Source organism: Gracilinanus agilis, chromosome 1, assembly GCF_016433145.1.
Source record: "Gracilinanus agilis isolate LMUSP501 chromosome 1, AgileGrace, whole genome shotgun sequence".
NCBI lineage: Eukaryota > Metazoa > Chordata > Mammalia > Didelphimorphia > Didelphidae > Gracilinanus > Gracilinanus agilis.
In genome coordinates, this window is record NC_058130.1 from 363,922,133 (window position 1) to 363,945,776 (window position 23,644).

At 39.6% G+C, this 23,644-nt stretch overlaps 2 protein-coding genes across 3 annotated transcripts in view; one reads left to right on the forward strand and one right to left on the reverse strand.

Annotated features, from left to right (window-relative positions):
- PLPP1 (phospholipid phosphatase 1) overlaps positions 1-23,202 on the forward strand; it is a 132,762-nt gene extending 109,560 nt beyond the window's left edge. For both annotated transcript variants that reach the window (XM_044663938.1, XM_044663947.1), the window contains exons 4-6: positions 7,819-7,876; positions 21,861-22,037; positions 22,814-23,202. In XM_044663938.1, the coding sequence (XP_044519873.1) occupies positions 7,819-7,876; positions 21,861-22,037; positions 22,814-22,945 (367 nt within the window). In that variant the 3' untranslated portion in view covers positions 22,946-23,202. The remainder of the gene's footprint in view (positions 1-7,818; positions 7,877-21,860; positions 22,038-22,813) is intronic.
- The window catches only part of MTREX (Mtr4 exosome RNA helicase), an 83,300-nt gene continuing 82,794 nt past the window's right edge, over positions 23,139-23,644 (reverse strand). The window contains exon 27 of the mRNA XM_044663927.1: positions 23,139-23,443. Coding sequence (XP_044519862.1) covers positions 23,391-23,443 — 53 coding nt within the window. The 3' untranslated portion in view covers positions 23,139-23,390. The remainder of the gene's footprint in view (positions 23,444-23,644) is intronic.

Here is a 23,644-nt window from a genome sequence, read left to right on the forward strand (position 1 = left end):
AGTAAAAGAGGTACTACAACATACAAGTTACTGGTGTTACTGTGCTTTTAAAAAGTTGTTTTTATGTGGAATTGAGTGTAGTGTGCAAAGAATGAGTTCTCATTCTCTGCCTTTCTCTTTCCCACTTTCTTTAAAAAGAAAGAAAGAAACAAAAAAACTTCCTTATCTTCTGTCTTGTAATCAATACTGTGTACTGTTTTCAAGGCAGAAGAGTAATAAGGACTAGATAATTGGGGGTGAAGTGATTTGCCCAGGATCACACAGCTGGGAAGTGTCTGCAGCCAGATTTAAACCCAGGACCTCTTGGCTCTAGGCCTGATTCACCCAGCTGTCCCTGACTCCCTATTTTCTACAGACAACATTTTTACCCTTCTTTTGCTTGATGTGCTCCTTCTCCTCTTATATCTTTGCTTTTCTCATAAAACTAAGATGATTTCGCTTTTAAGACTTGGATCTTTTTGTTATGCAAAAAAAATTCTGTGTGTGTGTGTGTGTGTGTGTGTGTGTGTGTGTGTGTGTGTGTCTTTTCCCCTTTCATCAACCTCTCTCCATCTGCTATAGCTTTCTGTAAAGACACAGGGTAGGTACCATGTTATAAAACAAAATACTATCTTGGCACTATTTTTTCTCTCCCTGTCAGGTGGTGCTCCTTCATGCCATCTCAGTTCTTTGGAATTTGGTAAAATATCAACTCTGTTTATATCATCCATCCCCTACTATTTCTTGTTTCTCTACAATGGCTTTCCAGGTACTCCTTGCCTACAGAATTATTTTTTTGAATGTTAAAAAGCACATTTGTGTCATTAAAATATTTAAGTTTTAAAATGGTTCACTAAGAATTTAAAATACTCGTGCTTCCCCTCACTTATTACATCTTTAAAATTGATCTTTCTATCCTTTTTATCCATTTATTTCAATCCTCAAAGTTTCCTCTATTTGGGGGATTTTCATGATCCATATTTATCTTTAGGACTGAAGTTCTTCATCTTACTTTTTGTACTCAGTACCTCAATGAATGATTTGATCAAGACAATATTAACGAAGAAAGGAGATAAACTGATATCTTTTCTCTGTATACAATGGCTTAATTAAACTCTGATTCATTTATTGTAAGTTCCTTTCAGTGATGTGCTCTGTTAAGATAATTATAATGCTGATGTAAGGGTCACATAGCAGAATTTTTTCCCTCTATTAAAATAATAGCTCAAAATCATTGGGTGGTCCAAGGAAATAAGATTAGTTTACCGTACTGTTTGGTTATATGTGGCTTGAATACTCTTTCTAAAAAGAAGTTAGATTTTGTTGTATTTCCATTTGTTATTTCCCATTTTGAGTCTTGCCTTGTTAGAGAACACTATTCTCCCCCTACTTATCTGTCTGTCTGTTCTTTCTATTCTCTTATCATGCTCATTGTTCTCCTGGAAATATCTTACATGGATGAAATTATATAAAATGTGATATAACAGTTGTTTGCCCTACGTTTTGTTCTTTGCAGCATACAGTATCATTTTACTTCACTGATCACAGTGTTTTTGTGAGTATAGTATGTAAAAGGCATGTTGGACTAGAATCAGGATGTATTAAGAGCCAACTTTGAGTTGGCCAATAATAAGGGAATCCATTGTGGACTCAATTCATCTGTAAAGAAAGGAAATTAGATGAGGTACTGTTTCAAAAGTCCTTTTCTAAATTTTATGTGTCTGGAATTCCTTTTTTTAAAAAATTGGACTTCAGTCCCTTGATTTGGACTCTATCTCCTTCTTACATTCTTTCTATGGAAAATTTGATCTATCTTACATCATTTTGATTCAGAGCAGGTTATGTTTCTGGAAAAGCTATTGTAAATTTGAAGATTACATGTAATTGGTTTTTAAACAAATCATTAGACCACTTCTCAGGCAAGATAAAAGAGATTTATTATTGAAGAGCTGCTTATTTGTAATCTGTTGCCAGAATGAGTAGCAGGGTCTTGCCATTCTGTCATCAAATATTTTATGTTTCATAGCTGTTTTATTTTTGTTTTTAGAATTTTTGATGTGTTGATCTTCTTTTGTACCAAGACCCAAGACTCTCATATGTATTACTGCTTCATTATGTCACTTAGGGATTAAATATCTCAGTTAGAGATGATTTGTGAGTTGGAACTGAAAACTAAAAATTTTAAAAACTATAGTCTTTTATAATGCTTTTTATTGATGGCCTTTATCTTCTAATTTTTTTTCTTTTATTTTGAACTTGGCAAACATCAACAACATGAACATTTATTCCTTTTTTTTTTTTTAAAAACCCTTACCTTTCATCTTAGAAGCAGTACTGTATATTATTTCTAAGATAGATGAGCAGTAAGGGCTAGGCAATGGGGATTAAGTGACTTGCCTAGAGTCACTCAGCTAGGAAGTATCTGAGGTCAGATTTGAACCTAGGACCTCCCTTTCCTGGGCCTGGTTCTTAATCCACTGAGCCACCAGCTGCCCCCATGAACACATATCTCAGAAGAGAACAACACAAAAGAAAAGTGCATGTAACACCTTAAACTACATATGACTTACTGTATATATTCCACATTTATCATAGTGGTTCTAATTTTTCTCTGCTTTGTCTATTTTTCCTTGTGAATTTCCTTCTATTATCTTCTATTTTTTAAAGATTCATTCATTTTGACTTAAAATCATTTGTTCTATCTGCTAAAAAGTTCACCTTTGAAAATGGTCATACAAAAGAATACAAAAGAACTCATTTAGCATATTTGAAAATGTATGTGTTATTCTATACCCTTCACCTCTGTCAACAGATGGGAGGCCTGCTCCATTATCAGTATTCTGCAATCCCTGGCCTCTCACCGTTTTGTCTTGGGTCAGAGTTTTTAAATCTTTCATAGCTGTTTGCCTTCGTAGCATTTTAGTTGTTGCCCAAGTCATTCTCCTGGCTTTGTTTGCATCGTTCTCCATCAAGTCAAACTAGTGCTCCTTTTGGGCATCTGTTAGTGTTCAGCAATCTCTATGATGGACAACCCCTTTCTATTCAGTACTTGGTCACAACAAAAAATCTTGCTTTATAAAATATATAATTTTTACTATGAAGGACAGTTTTCTTTTCTACTGACCTCCTTGGTCAAAGTGAATAGGATGGTGCACCAGCCTAGCAATATTATTATTTTAATTGACTGACATTTTCTAATGAATTATGACACCAAACAAATTGAACCGGCATATGAGTACATGAAGAAAGGTTGTGGCTATAGGATATTATTCAAAGGGCTATTTAAGTTGAAATTTGTTTGCCTTTCAAAGGAACATTCACTTGTAAGATCTAGTCATGGTCATGGTGTTATAATTTTCATAAACCCCTGGGCTGCATAACTTGTCCGACTGATTACATAAGAAAAGCTTTGAGAGAAAAACTTCCTTAATCGCTTACTGGATCACTAATAGTGACTACTTATAGTGCACCTGAAATAAATCACATTTGTCTAGATTACGTAGGCTCAAGTTCAAATGCATTTAGTGCTTGTCCCTTTTTTTTTTTTTAAAACCCTTGTACTTCGGTGTATTGTCTCATAGGTGGAAGATCGGTAAGGGTGGGCAATGGGGGTCAAGTGACTTGCCCAGGGTCACACAGCTGGGAAGTGGCTGAGGCCGGGTTTGAACCTAGGACCTCCTGTCTCTAGGCCTGACTCTCACTCCACTGAGCTACCCAGCTGCCCCCCTAGTGCTTGTCCCTTTTTATTCAAGTTGCCCTAAATCTCAGTATAAAGAATGGTGAGTATTAGTAAGCTCTTTTGTAAGGCTTAGAGGGACTTTATGATTTTACTAAGATGACCAATAAGTTACTATTAGGTAATGATTTATTTGGTTTGATAGTCTTTTCTTAAAATAAAAAGCCATAGATTCCTCATTGTGATGAAAATAATAATGCTTTAATGTTTGAAGAATGCCATCTATATATTATCCCATAAATGGGTATGACTATATTTAGAGTGTCATATTGGTAAAGAGCATTATTTGCCAAGATTATGTTTTATTTAATGAAATGAAGTAAGAAATTTCCATCTGCCTTTATAAATGAACTGTCCTTTAAAAAGGTTTCCTGAAAAAAATCTATGCACCTTAGTTGATAGAAAAGAGAAGATTGGGGGTGAGGGGAAGGCAGTATATTTGAAGCACTGTCATGCCCTTCTATAAGTGGAATGCCAACTCTGATGTGATAGGTTTGAACACAGTTCTGCTGACAATGTGTGCCCACTATCAGATTGTGCAGTGGCTCCTCAGTTACAGGCTTGCCTCTAGTTAAATTCTTTAATTAGATGAGATAAACAAATACAAAATATCCATCGGTCTTTTGCATTGATCCATTGGTCAATTACAAAAGACTATATGGGTATGTTTGATTATGCACTAATAATAATAGCAGCTAGCATTTATATAGCACCCACTCTGTGCCAGCCACTTTGTATTTTACAAAGGTTATTTCATTTGGCCCAACAATTCTGGATGGTAAGTGCTATTATTCTATCCCCATTACACAGAAGAGGAAACTGAGACAGAGGTTAAATGATTTGTCCAGAATCACACATTTTGTTGTATCTGAGGTGGAATTTAAACTTGGGTCTTTCTGACCACAGGCCAGTGACCTATCGACTGTGCCACCTAAATGCCCATTATGTGTGATTGAAAACCTTCTGCATAAACAAAACAAATGGATCTAGGTTAAGAAGGGTAGTGGCCAAATGGTGAAAACATCTTTGTGTCATGGTTCTTAGGATGAGTTAGGTATCCAAGATGTCTCTAATCAAAACCAAAAGCCATTCCTCAATAGATAGGTGGTTAAAGGATGTGAATAAACATTTATTAAAATAATTGCTTATTAATTAAATTAAAACTAAACTGTGAATAACCCTATAAGAATGCTTCTAATCACTGAGAAAGATGCAAATCAAAACAAACCCGAGATTGCATTTTACACTCAACAAAATGGCAAAGATGACAAAAGATGGGGACAGTCAATGTTGGATGGGTTACAATAAGACAGACCCACTAGTGCATTCATTTTTGGTGGAATTCTGAATCAATACATCCATTTCGGGAATTAGGCAGATATAGAAACTAAAATATTCATTCCTTTTTGATCCAAAGATTGAACTACTAGACTTATCCCCTAAGAGAGATTATTGATAAGAAAAAAGTCCCCTTTCACACCAAAAAAGTAAGAAGAAAGTCTCCTTTCACACCAAAACGTAAAAATCAAAATAAAGTAGTTGTCTGATGATTGGGTTGTGGCTTAAATTGTGGTTTATGAACTTAATGAAATATTATTATGGTGTAAGAAATGATGCATATGATAAATTTAGAAAAGCATGTAAAGATCTGTCTGAATTAGTAAAGAGGATAAGAAACAGAGTAAAAAAAAAGTTTACAAAATGATTCCAACAAAGTAAAAAAAACAACCACCTTATGATGCCAATGAGTGTAGTTAGAAAAAGACTGAAATGGTTTTATTAGTAACTTGAAAAGTGTGCTTTCCAGTCTCACTTTTTTTTTTAAACCTTTACCTTCTGTCTTAAAATCAATATTGCGTATTGGTTTTAAGGCAGAAGAGTGGTAAGGGTGGGCAATGGGGGTCAAGTGACTTGCCCAGGGTACACAGCTGGGAAGTGTCTGAGGCCGGATTTGAACCTCCCATCTCTATATCTGGCTCATAATCCATCGAGCCACCCAGCTATTCCCCTATATCAGGGGTTGGCAACCTTTTTGGCCGTGAGAGCCGTAAACGCCACATTTTTAAAAATGTAATTTCGTGAGAGCTGTACAGTGCTCACAGTGGGCGCTCCTGTAACAGCGCCTGAAAAAAACTTGACTTTATGGCTCCTGCAGAAAGAGCCATACATTGCCGACCCCTGCCCTATATATATCTTGTTTATACATAATTGTTAGTATGTTGTCATCTCCTTTGAGACTGTAAACTTGTTGAAAACATGGGACCCCCCTCCTCTTGCCATCCATAACCATAGTACTTAACTATAGAAAGCCCTTAATAAATGCTACCTGGTTGCAACTTGAATAATATTTAAACAGATGGCCATGCAAAAGTAACATACAGACTTTCCAAGTATGTGGTGGAGATCTAGTATAGCAGAAAGAATGTTTGAGAATGAGGTGTGGTAATTCACCTGTTGGGAAATGGGGCTACAGTCATCAGCTATTATGAGAATCTCTGTTTCTGTCTGCATTTCCCAAACTCATTTTTGTCATTTTTTGGTTGAGCTCATGTATTGAGGAGTGGATTTTTCAGCAAGTAGAGAATTACTCAGCTTTCCATTAAAATCTGGTATTATAAAATTGCCTTGGCATGTACTCTCTCTTTCCTTGGAAAAGTGAATATTTTGCATTGAAGATGCCACCTAAGAACAATGTTCTTTTTTGTGATTTAGGATTCTTGAGCAGCCAGAGGCATGGTTTTCCCTCAGCTCTATTTTGTAGGATTCATTTGCTGTTTGGGTGTTTTTATTGTCATTGTGCAATTTTGTATCTGAAATTTCAAATACTTTGTGTAATAGTTTGTAATAGATTCCTAAGGTGTTCTATGGCCATGATAATGTTTTGGGGTATAGTACCAGTCTAGAAATTTCCGTTCCATATCCTTAGCCTAGTCTTTCCATATTTCCATATTTCTCTTATCATCTATGAGGCAACTAAGTATTAGATTCAGGAGAGATGAGAAAAGATTCTTGGTCTAGTTCTAGGGAGAATTACCATAAAGTACCTAATGAAACACAGTATGCTTCATTACATGTCTTTCTCCATTTAAGATCAGTACAATTTTTGTCACATACTATTTAACTTTGCTGTTGTTTTCATTTTGTTTCTAAACAAATCACAAAATTTATCTCTTCCCTGGAGAATAAAGAACCAGTCTACATGATACAACAAAGACAAATATATTCTAATCTTCATAGAGTGATCACAGTGCTCGGCTTCTAAGTAAGCCTCATTAATTTACCATTTTTTGGTCTTCTTTTGTTTCTTAAAACCCTTATCTTCTCCCTTAGTATCAGTTCTAAGACAGACGAGCAGCAAGGGCTAGGCTCGGCTCACACAACCAGAAAGTGTTTGAGGTCAGATTGAACCCTGGTCCTCTCGGCTTGAGGCCTGGCATTTTCCTTTTGGTGAAAGGGTTTCCCTAACTATCATTGTGGCCTGGAGTGGCTATACTGCTTTTAGAAGTTAGTCCCAGGTCCCTGCAGTTGTTGGTAAGAGAACTACATCCAGGAGGTGAGATTCAGACCCCAACAGATGTTAATTCTTCTAGAGGGATTGATTCATTTAATTTTCTTCATTTAAGGTCAATGTCAAATATACAAAAAGGAATTAGTTGTGTTTTTTTTTTTTTCTGACCAGTTTTAGTCAGACTTTGTGAAATGCAGAAGTGCTTTGTTTTTTCATCTGTGATTTAGAGTCCTTGTCATCTTCATCTTGAAGGAAATTGTTGATAGTTATTGGAGTTTTTCTAGATATTTGAGATAGAAGAATCTGTGAGATCATATAGTTAAATCCTATTATTTTTACATATAGAGAAACTGGAGACTCAAAAAGAGTGATTTTCCCAAGGCTACACTTACTCTTTAATTAGACAAGGGAAATGCCATGAATTGTTCAATTAAAACCAAACCAAACCCTGCAAAAAAAAAAAAAACAACAACAAAAAAAACCAACCCATTTCTGGTTATTTCTGGCTGTGGAAATTTTTTTTGAATATTTGTGTGAATTAATTAAGAAGAATGGAGATTAACGTTATTCTTTCTCATCTCTTTTTTTCTTCTAGATTATCATTTTATTCCGGTCATTCTTCATTTTCCATGTACTGCATGCTGTTCCTCGCAGTGAGTATTTCCTCTTATTCTGTACCTGTAACAGTATGAAATTAATGCATTTAGTACATGAATTTCTTCATGCTGTTTGACATACAAAAGGCCCATCCCAGAGAGGTTTCCAACAGGATTCTGCTTGGAGTCTGGACTCGAGATACCAACACATAGAACTGAGGTCAGGAAGGATGAAGGGATTTGGAGTGTGGAATACTAAGGGCTGCGGTGTCCTCGGAGTTAGGAAGTCAGTACAGAAGGCAGCCATTTGCTAACATGGTATGGCTCTCCTGCCTCTGCTATAGTTAAAGAAAGCCTGGTTTGAAAGAAGCTTCTTCCGTTCCTTGGAGGTGGCAGTTAAAAGCATGGCATAGTAAATGGGGGAGACTTGTAGGTGGTTGGGAAAGTCTACCTTCTGAACAGAGCAGGAGAGAAGTCTCCTAGCCAGTTGCAGCAACATCCTCTGGATATAGGGGCGGCTGGCTGGGTGGCTCAGTGGATAGATTACTAAGCCTGGAGGTGGGAGGACCTGAGTTCAAATGTGGGCTCAGATACTTCCCAGCTGTGTGACCCTGAGCAAGTCCCTCCACCCTTATTGTTCTTCTGCCTTAGAACTGATGTTCAGTGTGGAGCCTAAGACAAAGTGAGTAAGGGTTTAAAAAAAAAGTAGAACCTTTGGATAGGCTTTGCTCTAGGAATTTGTAGCATAAGAAACTCCTCAAAAATATGTTGAGAAAGGCAGTAGTAGCTTCTGTACAGTAGGAGAAAATGATTTGCAACTGCTTTCTCTAACCTAAAGCATGGGGCTCAGGGGATTTGTCTTGCTCAATAATATAATGCTGTATTTCTCATAAGAAGGGAAACCGTGAGACCCCTTTCACTCCCCTCAGTCGCAGCATCACCTCCTCTGCAGTGCGTGGTGTCTGGGGCTTTAAAATAAAGGCAGCTGCTGGTTGCTTCACTTTGAGCAGGTTTTGGGCTGTCTTCCACCTTCTGACATACATCCTAGGCTATTTTCCATTAACCTTTTTAAGAGTTTCAACTCCTCATCTTTCCCCCGAGTCTGCTGGCATTAAATAGGATCAAAACCCTCAATCTGATTGATGGAATCAGGCCTTTAGCCTGTACATTTGCTCCATTTTCTGTCACATCTACATTTTATGCCAATGTTTCCATAGCTCCAAGATGAAAGCATCAGAGGACTACTGAAACTTCCACAGGAAAGGAGTGAAACCTATGCAAAGCACTGAAATTTAGGCCAGCCACTCTCTGTGGGAAGAGTGCATTCCTGGCAACTCCTTTGTTCATAAAACTTAGCCGCACTGAAGGTTGGCTTGCTCTTTGTGGAGGCTGTTTGGCTCACCATGTGCCTTAGGGCTGGGTACCTCTGACTTACTCAAATGGCTGTCAAGTAGAAATTTTAACTTAAGAAAACTAAGCCAGAATCACATCATACTAATGCTTTGATTCTTGGTTAATACTTTTATAAATTTATTGGTCTTAAGTACTTAATACTTAAATTCTCTAACTGACTTTCTGCCTTGTTATTAGTCTTTGGGAGGTAAGCTTTTAGTGGTTAATTTTTGAATAATAGATTTAAAACTGGAAAGAAACCTAGGTATTATCTAGCCTGGGTTGCTCATTTTGCAGATGTGGGGATATTGAAGCTCAAAGAGGTGTGATGACTTATCCAAAGTTAAACAGCTAATAAATGATGAAGAGCTGGAATTTTTAAATAAATTTTTATTTTTTCAATTATTAAGCTGTCATTTTCTCTTCCTGCTTATTCTCTCCCAATGGGGGTGAGGGAAAGGGAGAAAAACAAAACCTCACATGCATAAAAATACATAACCAAATAAAATTCCTTCCTTGGCCATGTTCCAATATGTATGGCTCATTATGCATCTTAAGTTCATTTACCTCCCTACGATCCTGTTACTTGTTTTATTGGTCCTCTTGGATTATGGTTATTTATTGCAAAGGTTTGAGTTTTTAAGTCTTTTCAAAGTTATTTGTGCCAAGTTGTTATTATTGTATAAATTGTTTTGTGGTGTTCTGTTCACTTTACCCTGCATCATTTCATACAAGTCTTCCTAGGTTTCTCTGAAATCATCCCTTTGGTCATTTCTTAAAACACAATAGTATTATTACATTATATTATTTGTTTAGCCATTCTCAGATTAATGGGCGCCCTCTTAGAGTCCAGTTCTTTGCCATCACAACAAAAAAACCTGTATAAATATTTGTGTACTGTTTTCCTTTTTCCTCTTTCTTTGATCTATTGGGGGCCTACTTATAGCTTGATCAAAGGGTCTGAATACACAGTTTAGTGATTTGTGGGCTGGGGCTGTCGGTGGGGCAGTTGGTTGCAAGTTGCTTTACACAATGGCTGGACCAGTACACAAGATCAACCAATAGCACATCAATGTTCTCTCTTTCCCCATGGCTCCCAAAACAAGTGCCATTTTCTTTTTTTGTCAGTTTCTCTAATCTGATAGGTGAGAGAAAGAAGCAGGATTTGAACTTGCGTTCTCTGATCCCTTTGTAACTTCTGTTTTGAAGTAGCTGTAACCTTTGGGTGTATAGCTGTCACCTGTACTTGGCGGGTCATTGGTGGCAGGGCCGTGGTTTTGTCTGCATATTCTAGGACACTTGTAGTTGGAGGTGCTTTCTTGGCCTTGTAGTAAAGATTCCATTCTGTGGAGATGGGGCTTTAGGTTCCCCTGCTATTTAGTTTTTTAGAGAACTCCCTTCCCCTGTAATATTGGGAGTGGGAATAACAACTCTGGAATTCCAGAAACCTGGAATTTTTGATGTGGCTTCTGTGCTACTTTCAGATAATCAAGTTTGGGCTAGCCAGGAGCTTCATTGTCATCTAGTTAATTTCTTAATCCCTGAGGCCCAGTTCTTGTTGCTTGTGTGTATGGAAACATGGTAATTTGCATTAATGACATAGTTGGAAGGTAGAATTATAGATTTGTATCCACATTTTGCTGTGTTAAACTGGAAAAGAACATATAGTTTCCTTCAGACAGCTATGGGGGAGCGATTTAGAATCCTTTCATCTGAGGGTCACTGGGTATTTTAATGTATATTTAGTACTAAGCCCTATGGATTTTAATGAGGAAACTAATGAAAAAATACTTGGGGTTAAATGTCTTGTTTTATGAGTTAATAATTAACACTACAAGAAACAAGAATATTTTAAGTATACCTCAAAGGACCAAGCTGTGCCAGTTGACACTGTGTTTTTATTTTAATTTGCAAAGAAAAGAAAAGAATGAGATGACTTTTATTTCAAAGTAAAATTATAAAATGTTTATGTTATATGGCACTTCTGGCTCTTCTGGTATTTAAAAGAATAAAAAATTATTTGTTTTAGAATCTAGTTCTTCTCTAAAGACCCCACTAACTCTTGATTTTTAAGGAACTTATAAAATATAGGTTGTTTTATATATGTGAAATATAATTCATGTGTGTGGTTGTGTGTGTGTGTGTGTGTGTGTGTGTGTGTGTGTGTGTGTGTGTATACACTCTGTATAAAATTCAGAGCCACAACTTAAACACTATTGCATTAGGGTCGGGGGTGGGGTGGGGTCAAGAGAGACAGTGGTGTTTGTCTCTTGTCTGGCAGCTATGAAAGACTTTCATCTTCCATTAGTTGAATTTTCTGGGAAGCATCATTGATGCTAAATGAGCAGAATGGAGTTTATTCCAACTACAGCTTACAGCTTCCTCTTTAAAACACATACCTACATGAGTCTGAAAAATTGCCATGTGGAGGTGACTTATTTGCCCCTATAAAGGTTATAGTAAACAGCTTTCTAATTTCCTGAGTTCATTTAATAATCATAAACTTCTTGCTTCTTTCCAAACAATTTTATACTCTGTCCACTTCCTCCTCTTTTCTCTCTTGACAGTGATGGACATATTAAATGTTGGGAGGGATGGTTGAAGCCACCGAGGGCCTGACTTATTTTTCCAAATTGTACATGTGTGCAGTCACAGTGAATGGAAGTCTGTTTGATGCACACGAAAGACTTTTTTAAATTTATTTTTTATTTTTTAATTTTTATTATTTTTTTTAAGAAAGACTTTGGTGATAACTGCATGGTCTCATTCTATGCCAGCTCTCCCTTTGTGTAACTAAGGCATACATAGCTGTACCTTTATTGTTACTTTCCAGTCAGTGGCTGTATTGACCTTCATCACTCACTGACCTATTGATTTACATCCTCCCCTTGGGAGAGGTACAGGCTGGCTGAGAATAGGGCTGGGAGGGCGATTTCTGCACTTACAAAGAGGGCTTTACTTCTTACAGAAGTGGATAAATCTATCCTTTCCATTTTATAAACACAGAATTGCCCCTAGGCTCCAAGTCAGCCTCTTCTTTTCCCACCAGAGGGATGGCTCTGGGAGTTTGGGCCCAGGTCTGGGGCTTTTTGCCAGGAAGCAGGTGTGTGCCCTTGGGAAATAGGTGAAGATAGCCTTCATTTCATTGTCTTAGATTTGATCGCCTTGCCTTTGTACTCAAACTCTGGGCGCTGGGGGGCAGGGGGGGTTGGCCCTGGCATTCTGCCACTCTCACTGTATGAGCAGAGAGTTGGGAGAGAAAGAAGGCCTCCTGTGAGCCCTGTATGTCTGTGTTTCCCCTGGGTGGGCAGCTGGCATCTTTGGGTATGCAAAGCACCGAAGGGGAATTGGCTCTGATGAGTCTCTTCCATAAATCTGGTGAAAACGGAGCCCTCGATCATAAATTCTGAGCTTATTCATTCCCTGCCCCCTTCGGGTGTTCAGGAGGGCCGAGTAACGCGACAACTTGGCACACACATTTTGTCAATAAGATTAGCCGACTAAAGGAAACCCGTTGTCACGGGAGGCTGAGAATGGACGACGCTCTGCCCAAGTCAGATGTAGCCAAATGCCTTGGACAGAGAACCTGTAAATCGTGTTTTTCTTCCCTCATAGACACCGCATTACACCAGTCATTCTAACCCCTCTCTCTTCTGTACACATCGGAAGCACAGCATCTGCTTGTAGCAGAGGACCTGGCCTCCTTTTTACTGAGAAATAGAGGCTGTCGGGGCTCACCCCCAATCCTCCCTTACCTAAAAGGCCTTCAACATCATTCCCCATAGAAGCAATGAGGCACGTAGAGCACTGGCCTTGGAATCTGAAGTCCTGAGTTCAAATTCATTGTTAGACACTCACTAGCTGTGTGAGCCTGGGCCATCACCGCCTGTTTCCTCAGAGGGAAAATGGAGAGGAGGGGAGCACCTGTTTCCTGGGGGGGTGGGTTTAAAAGCCCTGACCTTTTGTCTCAGTAACAAATCTAGGCAAAGGGGACTAAGTCACCCAGCCTGGATGCGTTAGGATCGAATGAGAGATAATCCTTGTAAGGGCAGAGCACAGTGGCTCCTTCACACACCCCCTCCCTCCCCCCAGCAACTGTGTGTAGGAAAGAGATATTCTAGGAGAGGTCCCCACACCAGACCCTGGGCCAGCTCCCTTTTTCCTCTCAGATTCAGGTTTCCTTTATCTCCTGCCTGGTTCTTTGCTTCCTACAGACATGACTAGGATTTGATGACTTTTCAGGGAAATAGTCTTGGTTAAGCCCACCCTCTTCCACCCTCTTTTCCTCCTACCTTTCATAGCTAAATGTCTTTAGTGCATCACCTACATTTATATTCTATTAATGTGTAGGCCCTGCACCAGTTTTTCATTAATTCCAGCTGCCATTTCTTTGATGCAACACAAAAATACCCGGGAGTGGTTCATCATGAACAAGCATCAGAGCCCGGCCACTCCTCTCTCTCTCTCGCAGTGCCCCCTTCATGTTGGCATTTTTAGAGAATGGGGATGAGTTAGCATCAGATGGGAGGAGAAAAGCTGCCCTGTGGAAGGGTGCCTAGACAAGGTCTGCTCTTTGAAGCCAGTTGTGGATACCGAGCAGGGTTTGGAGGAAGGGAGCTAGGGAAGTAATAACAGGGAGTAAATAATACAAGTTTAGTCACTGGGTCTGTCAACCTTAGATGTAAAGCTTTAATGAAAAAGAAAATCCAAGTAAAGAGTTTTGTTTTTTAAATCAGTCTTTTCCACTAAGTGAAACAGGATGGAACAGCTGTGTGCTGCATTTCACTGAATATCAGCAATGGAAATATTTACTTGACGTGGATGTTGGACTTGGTTTTCAGTTCAGCCTCTGAATACACAGATGTCTCCTTGCTTTCCAGCCCTCACATTTATGTAAAATGTTTGACCACAAAAAAAATAAAATCCTTTGCAGATGACTCATCTTATTACTCTGGGCATCTTGGCATCCAGAGCCAATCTTCAAATGAAGCAAGGCTCCTTCGCCATTTAAAGATGGTTTTTGATGGCCAAAAGCTTCCCAGTCATGAACTTCTGGCATTGGAGAGTGACTTCAGTTGGAGCTTCTATTCCAAGGTGCAAGGTGGAACTGTTTCCCCTAAAGAAAATGCACTGGATATTGTTTCTGGCTTCTGAAATAGAGAGGCAGCAGATGAGTTAGTCTCAGGGAAAGCAGCTTTTGTTCACTGACTAGGAGACAGGAGACAGGAGACAGGAGACAGGAGACGGGACAGGAGGCAGGGGGCAGGGGACAGGGGGCAGGGTTTCTTTACACACAACACTTTCACACTAGCTGTAACAGTCCCCTTACAGGGAGCTAATTACAAGAGTGTACCTAAGACTATATGTGACCATCTTCAGGGAGGAGAATCATACAGACTCCCAGAATACCCAGAGTTGCTACTCTCTTTTCTGATGTCAACTGCAACTCTCTTTGGCCATAGTAATTGACTGAGTTTCTGTAGCTGAAAAATCAATGCCTTGTAGGATATTTAAACAAAAATTATATTTATTTTTAACATTCTTTTCTTTTTAAATTTCAAGTTCCAAATTCTTTTCCTCCCTCACACCTCCTCTCACAGCCACTGAGAAGATGAACAGTCTATCGATTATACATGTGAAATCATACAAACATGTTTCTAGGTTAGCCACTTTTCAAAAATTATGCAAGAAAAACAGTTAGAAAATGATACTTCAGTTTGTACTCAGCTCATCAGTTCTTTCTCTGGAGGTGGATTGCATTTTTTTCCCCATCATGGTCCTTTGGAATTGTCTTGGATCATTGTACTGATCAGAGTATCCAAGTCTTTCCCAGCTGATCATCTTTACAATGTTGTTGTTACTGTGCAGTGATCTCCCAAGGCTTCTCGCTTCTCTTTGTATTAGTTCATATAGGTCTTGCTACATTTTCCTTTGCCTCAGCTTAGTATACTCCAGCACTAGTGTATGCCTCCACTTGTTCAGCCATTTCCCAAATGATGAAGATCACCTCAGTTTCCAATTCTTTGCCCTCACCAAAAGCCATTATTACTCTTTGGGATACAGACCTAGTAATGGAATTGCTGGGTCAAAGGGCATGCATAGTTTTATAGCCCTTTGGGCCAGTTCCAAATTGTTTTCCTGAATAGTTGGATTAGTTCTCTAGGCCACCCGCATTTCATTAGTGTGCCTATTTTCTCCTCATCCCCTCCAGCATTTGTCATTTCTGATAGGTATGAGTTATTTTGATTTGCATTTCTCTAATCAGTACTGACTTTAGAGAACTTTTTTCATGTGACTTGTAGCTTTGTTTTCTTTTTTTGGAAATCTGCTGTACATATTCTTTGACTATCAGTTGGGGAATGGATCTTATTTTTATAAATGTGACTCCATTTTATACTCAGTATATATTTGAGAAATGAGGCCTTTTCCAGAGAAACTTGCCGTTGACATTTTTAACACTACTTCATAGTCTATGATGCCTTTTAGCAAAATGTAGTTTCCTTTATCTCTTTTAATTAGGTCTGTTTTTGCTTTTGCTTTGTCTGAGATCACACTTGCCACCCCTAACATTTTTACTTTAGCTGAAATATGTTAGATTGTGCTTCAGCCCTTTATTTTAACTCTTTGTGTCCTTCTGGTCAAAGCATATCTCTTAAACAACATATTATTGGACTTTTGTCTCTCATCCATTCTACTTATCCACTTCTCTTTTTTAGGTAAGCTTGTCCTATTCAGTTATTATTGTGGTATATTTCCCTCCATTCCATTTTCTTTGTTTCTTCCCCTTTCTCATTTTATCCTGTTCCTACTCAGAAAGTCTACTTTGCTTTGGTTAGAGCACTGCATCCCTTAATTTACCCTTCTCTTTATTACTCATCCCCTTACCTTCTTATTTCCTTATTGGGTAAGTTACATTTCTATATATAACTGTGTAGATATTTTCCCCTCTTTGATTGTTCTGATGACAGTGAGGTTCAAGCATTGCCAGCCACCTCCCTGAGTTCCCCACTCCGGCCATCTTCTCCATTGTAGAAGCTTTTCTTTGCACACCTCTTTGATGTGAGAAACATCTCCCCATTCTATTGCTCCCTTCCCTCTTCTCCCAGTTCATCCCTCTTTGACACTTAATAATTTTTTTGGAGATTTTTCCAACAAAATCAACTCACAGCCCTCTATGTAAACTGTTTAACTGCCCTAATAATGATAATGGTCTTAGGAGTTGCATGTATCATCATTCCATGTAGGAATATAAACAGTTTATTGAGTCTTATGATTTCTTTTTCACGTTTACATTTTTACGCTTCTCTTTTTAAGGGATTCTTTTCTTTAGTGAAATTTTGTGTCTCTTACTATTGGCCAGTACTATTTTTTAAAATGTTATTTCCATTACTATTTTTTTTTTACCAAGGTGTTAATTCTCTCCATAATTTTCTTGCGGCACTCTCTGTTCCCAATTTTTCTTCTGTCATTCTTACCTTTTTTTAAATTCTTTTAGGAATTCTTATTAGGCTTGAGTCTTATTAGCATTTTTCTTTGAAGATTTTTTTTTTGGTAGCTGCTTTCACCTTGTTGACTTCTCCTGAGTTTACGTCTTGGTCTTCCTTGCCACCATTTTTATGGTTTGATTATTTTTATTTTATCATTTGCTCATTTTTCCAGTTTATTTCTTGACTGTGAACTTGATGATGTTCATGTTGGGCACTGCTCACCTATAGGTAGGGAGGCACTATGCCAAGCTTCAGGCTTGCTGTTTCTGAGCTAGTTGGTGCTTCCAAGGTGGCATAATCCTGGTATGGGCATAACTCTTCTGGCCTGTCCTTTGATCTTTACCCAGGAAGGTCCCCTTTTCCCCTGTGTGTACCAGCTTTTCTCTGCTTTGGCATTGTGACCAGGACTGACCAGGACCTCTGCTCCCTTCTGACTGACCTCCGGCCTCTTTCTTTCCCCTTGGTCAGCTACACGTCCTGATGAGTCACCTCCCTACTGGATGTCCCAGATGGATCCATTCCCTCTCCCCTTCCTTTCCCCACAAATCTCTTCCTGTATACGTAACAGGGCACCACCATGCTGGGCTACTCTGGCACACTGCCTAGTTTTGTTCTTGACCTCTTTCTCCTATGGCTCCCCCATCCAATCTGAAATCTCTCACGTCTCCCCACCCAGCCAGCCTGCCACCACCCTGGGGGCTGTGGCAGCTCTGCGGCCTTGGGGTTGGTCTGAATTTGGCCTGTCCATTCTAGTGACCTGCCTGGGGTGGTGCTGCCTCACTATAAGCCTGGGGGGAGGGCCTGCAGCCCGGCCCTTTGGTGGTTTACAGTGGAGCTCATCCAGAAAGGACAGATGCCATGCACTCATCCTTAGGAGGTGATGTCGAGGGGCCGGGGGTGCGGGCCTCGAGGAGAGGGGATAGGGAAGAGGGATTAGAGAGCTTCTGCTTTGCGGGGGCCCAGGGGCAGGGTGTGGGTGTCGCTGGGACACACATTCAGGCTCCATGGAACACTCTCCAGGGTTTGCTGGGGCTGCCTCTCAGGGAGGTCAGTGGCTCAACCCCATTAGCCATCCTCAGACAAAGGCTGGCCGCATGTCAGATAGGATTCTGGTTCAGATTTCATCCTGTCTAAGAAAGAAAGAGTTGTTTCTGACTCTGACCCAGCCCAAGGCCCCTGACTTCCTTACCGAATGGCCCAATTTACAACTTTCCCAGGGAAACAAATGTACCCAAGCTAAGGCAGCCTCCTTGGAGTCGTCTCCTCTGCCCCTGTGGGGTCTCTCATGGCGGGGCTGTTTTTCCTTCTGAGATACTCAGCTCAGTAGTCACAATACAAAGATTAGTTCAGGGAAAACCAGGTCAGAGGGGTTCTCCTCGGAGCGGCTCCAAGCCCTCATTATGGGGCTATGAGGAAAATGTTGGCAAATTGGTGCACGGGGACAGGTTCGTGAAAGGACTGGACAGGCTGTGAGTGCAAGTGAGAACAGATTTGTTCTTGACTCAGAGAGCGGCCCTGGTGAAGAGGGAGATAATTAGGATACCGTAGCCTATTCCTGACTGACCAAGTTTTGTTAAATGTCGGAGACGTCTGTAGGAGTGTCTCTGCGGCCCGGGCACAGTAACGGTGCCTCCTGTACCCCTTTTTCACCCTCACTGGAGCCTGCTAGCTTTGGCCGGTCTCTTGACTCTATGGCATGTGTTTGCCGTTTCAGAGGATTCCAAATGAGTGATTTTACATGATCATAACCAATTCCACCTTAATTGGAAAGTGATAGGTTATTAAGCGAGGCCCTTGAGATGTAGTCTCTGCACTCTGAGAGCTTGGGCAGGGCGTCTGGAAGCCTTAGTGCTGAGGCCAAGGAGAAAATGGGTGCTTTGTAACCAAGGGCAGTGGCAGAGACTTATTCTCTTTTCTCTTTCTTCCCCTTATTTCCTTCCTGAATAGGGGAACCTCAGCCTTCTCTTCATCTTCCTCTCATGGGCTAGCATTTTTGCAAGCTCATGGCTGAAAAGGTGGAGATGTGGGCATGATAAAGTTGTGATGTGATCTGTAGAAAGGTACCTCGGGCTGATGTAGTTTCTCCAATTATCTTCTGGGCCCTGGGAAGGTGGGAAGGCATTTACAGGGGCAGTTGTGTCTCTTTACCCCCTGGCCAGGTAGGATGGTAGAAAGGATTTCTACTTGGGTGATCACAAGAGGAGTGAAAGGCAGGACATGGATGCAAGAAACATTTTGAAGGAATGAAACAATAGGATCTGGCAAATGACTGGTGAAAAGGTGTCATAGTTGACTCCGGGGTGTCAAATACAGGGGACTGGAAAAAAAGCAGATAGACCTGGATAGTCTAACGGGCACCCTAGTTTGAGGGGAAGATAATGAGTTCAGTTTGATACATTTTAAGTTTGAAGTAATTGTTAGTATGTGAAGGGGAAGAGAGATTTCAGTCTTTTACAGAGATCATAATTGAGGCCAGGAGCCTAGATCAAATTGGGGAAGGGAAAATGAATCACAGAACAGCAGAAGCTTTGAATTCTGGAAGAGGGAGACCTAGTGTCCTGGAAGCACACTATAACTCATGGCAGAGCAGAACAGAAATCTTAAGGGTGAGCTGTTCATGCCTTTAGGGAAGGATAAATCCAATACCTCATGGCAAGGAAAGATTTTCTCATACTTGGCCTTCTTCCCCTTCTGACCCTCTTAAGCTGATTCTGACTTGAAGCAAACCTTTTTGAGTCTTCACAAGTTTTCTGAAAAAGAGTTGTTTCAGCAGACTCTGAATTTCAACAGAGCATATTAATAGCCCTTAGCAAATTCATGAGAAGGCTGAATCCATTAGTATTCTATGAGATAATGTAAAGATATTAAGGAAAGGAACCTGAAAACCAGCTGGCTCCTGGATAGTAGTTATCAATCAATGCTACTTCCTCTTCCATATGTAAAACCTGCTTATGGGGAAAGGAAAACTTTATAGCATCTGGATGGCCTTGAGCAAATCCCTTAGCCTTTTTGGGTCAGTTTTCTCATGTGTTAAATGAAAGGGTTGTTTTTAATGATTTGGGCTCTCTCCTTTTCTAAATTGCGATCCTGTGATTTTAGCTTTTTTGGACGGGCAACTTTTGTGGAGTGATGAGGCCTGCATTGTGGATATGTTGCTCCTTTTCCCACCATTTTGCAGTCTGGCCTGAAGGTGTGATGGCCTCTCTCATTTTGCTACCACAGCTGTTCTCCTCAATGTGATCCTTGGATATGATCCCATTTACTTTACCACACCTTCTTCCTCCAGTATTTCTGCCAACTTTCCGACCTTTGTGAACCACTGTATGTTCAGAAGCCTTTCTTCCAGCACCTCAGATTGGGCTCCGTCCTGCTACTTTTCTTTGCTTCTGACTTCTTTCCCACCATTGTCCTAACCTTCAAGACTTAGGGCAAGTTTTTCCTTGCTCTTTGGTGCAATTTAGCTGGAGCTCAAACTCTCACCCCATCTATTGCTTCTGAAGGTTCACTCTTTTGTATACTTTGGCAAATCTGGTTTTAAAGGCTTTAAGAATCTCAATTTTTTAAGGAATGAGAACCACTGAACCTGAAAGTTGGAAGAGATATTGGAGGCCATCTAGTTTAGTCTGATCTACTTTCTCCTTCGAGAAAATTCTGATGAATTAAGAGATTTGATTGAGCAACAATTTTTCATTCTTCCAAAATACACATGCTGGGTGGGATGAAAATCTAGTTTTATAGTAGGTATTCCTTGAGGTGTCATTTTTTTAATCCTTGTTTTCCTAGTGTTTAGTTCATAATCTTTCTTCCACTGTCCAGGTTCTTAGTCTCCATGAACAATGCTTTTGAGGGAGATGGGATTAATTGGTAGCATTGGTAACTCAGGCTATATAAACTTCCAAGAAGCTAACTCAAAGGGTCAGCATGAATGTATTAGAAAGAGGAATAAGGAGAGATCTAAAGAATGAGATCATTATGTGATTAACAAACTAGGGAGAGGGAGTTATTGTCAATGGGTGAGCTAGAGTCTCACATAATACTGGCTAGTTTCCTGACTGCTTGGGCTTAACTTGTGCTCTATTCTAATTCATCATTCTAATAGGCAATGGCAGACTAAAACGAGTGAGCTTATTGGCACAAGTTAATGTATTTTTTTTAAACCCCTACCTTCCGCCTTAGAATCACTATTGTGTATTGGTTCCAAGGCAGAAGAGTGGTAAGGGTAGGCAATGGGGGTCAAGTGACTTACCCAGAGTCATACAACTGGGAAGTATCCGAGGTCACATTTGAACCCAGGACCTCCCATCTTTGGGCCTGGCTTGCAGTCTGCTGAGCCACCCAGCTGCTCCTAAGTTAGTACATAGGACTTGTGGTGGTAGAAACCAAGCTGATCTTGTATCCAGAGAGCAGAAGTAATTGAATCAACTGATGTATGGAATTTAGAAGTACTGTCTTGGAAGGCCAGCTTTACCCAAGGCTTTTCCGCATAATGAAACAAGCAGAATTCTCTGAGCAAATATTAATCATATTATGTTGGAAATGCATTTTTTAAAGTTCTCAATTACTTTAAAATGGTCACAGATGGTACAAGAACTATCCTAACTCATTCAGGCTCTGTTGCCCCAGTAACTTGTGGTCAGGAAATGTTAGAAGGCGGCTATATAAAGAGTCTTTCAGAATCCCTTCATTTGGTGAACTGAGGCGGATAGCTAGTTCAGTGTTCAGGGAAGAAGTAGGAGAAAGTCTCCAGCTACTGGCTGGGAATAGTTACAAGCTCCACGTATGGTTTTCCCTTATCCTCAGAGGAAAATAAAATCCAAATCAACCTGTATGGATTGGGACCCCACTGTGTATCTAGTCACTTGAAACCCATTCTTATGAATTCACTAGTGGAGATGGTTTTAAATCCACATATCAAGGTGTATAGTGAGCAGCAGTTGGTGTTTAACTGTTTGGTCTGTACCAGGAATAAGGTGGATTTTTTTCAGGGACTTGAAACAATTTGACTTTTGATATGACATTGACTTGCTCTTGTGATCACTTACCTTAACACACTGACGTATAATAAAGCATTTGGTAGGTGCGTAAGGGCATGTTTTAAACAGGCACACATCAAGGGAGCCTTTCACTCCAGGTCACCATGTCCCCTTTTCTGTTCTCTTCAGCTTTATCTCCAAGCCAGGATGAAGGCTGACTGGGCAAGACTCCTGCGCCCCACCCTTCAGTTTGCCTTCATTGCTCTATCTATCTATGTGGGTCTTTCTCGTGTTTCTGATTACAAACACCACTGGAGTGATGTGTTGACTGGACTCATCCAGGGAGCTGTGGTTGCAATACTTGTTGTAAGTATATAAGTATATAATGTATAGAACAGTATTAGAATAAAAGATTGAGTTAAGATCTTCAAACCAATCTCTAGAGCATTGCTTTATCCTTATAAAGTGAACTGTGTTATGGGTAAACCCCAATTTTTTATTTCGAGGTGAAGTGTTCCATTCACTTAAAAAAAATTAAACATCTGAAGATACAAATAAACCCCCATCATCTCTATCCTCAGGGAATGCAAAATTTGGTAGAGGAGGTCCAAGAAGAATTAATTCCTAAGCTGTTCTGCTTTAACATTAGACAGGATGACAGCTTTGATACAGGCTCTGTACTTGGGACTGGAGGGGAGTATATGGACTTAACTCAAGTGATTTTTCCATTTGATGGGTGGATTTCCATCAGAATCATTTGGACTATATGTCATTGCTTTAGGCTTCCTTATTTTGAGTGTTACCAGATCATTTTTTGTGCTGGGTTTAAAAAAAAAAAACAATCATTTCAGTGATCTCCTTCCCTTAAATAGGGAGAAACTTATTTTTGTTAAAGACCAGAACTATCAAAAGGCAAAACAAATCATCATGAAATAGGAATTAGTAGCTGCTGAAGGACCAACAACATAACATTTCACTATACCTCACCAAAGGAGGCAAATAAAATTACTACAGAGAGTCTTTAGAATTTGATGTGGAAAAGTGAATAAGTACAAAAAATAAAACAGAAATCTGAGCCCTCAATTTAGGCTGACTGCTTTTCCAGAAAATTTTGATGAACAATATTTTAATTTACTTCTTAGGTTGTATTCGTATCAGATTTTTTTGAGGAAAGAACCTGCCCATATAAGCAAAGAAAAGAAGAGGACTCACACACAACTCTGCATGAGACGCCAACAAATGGAAATCATTACGGAAGTAATCACCAAGCATAAGGAGCTAAAATTGCCTGCTTTCTAAAGGAAAATGATGACAGCAAGAGGAAAAGACAAAGATGGTCATTTCCTCTTGGTGTAAAAAAGCCTTTAAGGGACTGCTGCTGCTATACCTCTTGGACGCCCACTTTACTTATGTATATAGACACATTTAACACAACAGCTTTAAAATTCATTAAAAACAATTTCAAGCCTTTCACTAAACACTACCCACCTGTACATTTTTTATTAAAATAATGTGGTAATGCTTTTATGTACAAATGTGTATGTCATATACTTTGCTAGAATGATGCTTGTTTTAAATACAATACAAATTAATGTTTAAGATGAGGGCTGTGTCTTGTAGTAAGAGTTGTCCATTTGTTTATAGAAAATTTAGAGAACTTGTTTCTGCAATGTTGAACTGGGACACGATGGTTGCCATCAGTAGGAGGTTGCCTCTTCTTTACAGGTAAAGGCTTGCAGCAAACACAATATCTCTCTTGATTTTGGTGATTCCTATCATAAAGGAGAACAAAGAAGAATGGTATACTAGCATGAGCAGCACACAAAATGGCAGAATCAAATACTTAAAACTGGTGAAACATGAAGTAATGGCACCTTCTTCCTATCACCATTATCATACTCCATTAGCCTAAAACTTGGTCTGAATTATTTAACCTCTGGGATTGTAGGCACATTCTGGCTGGCACAGATAAT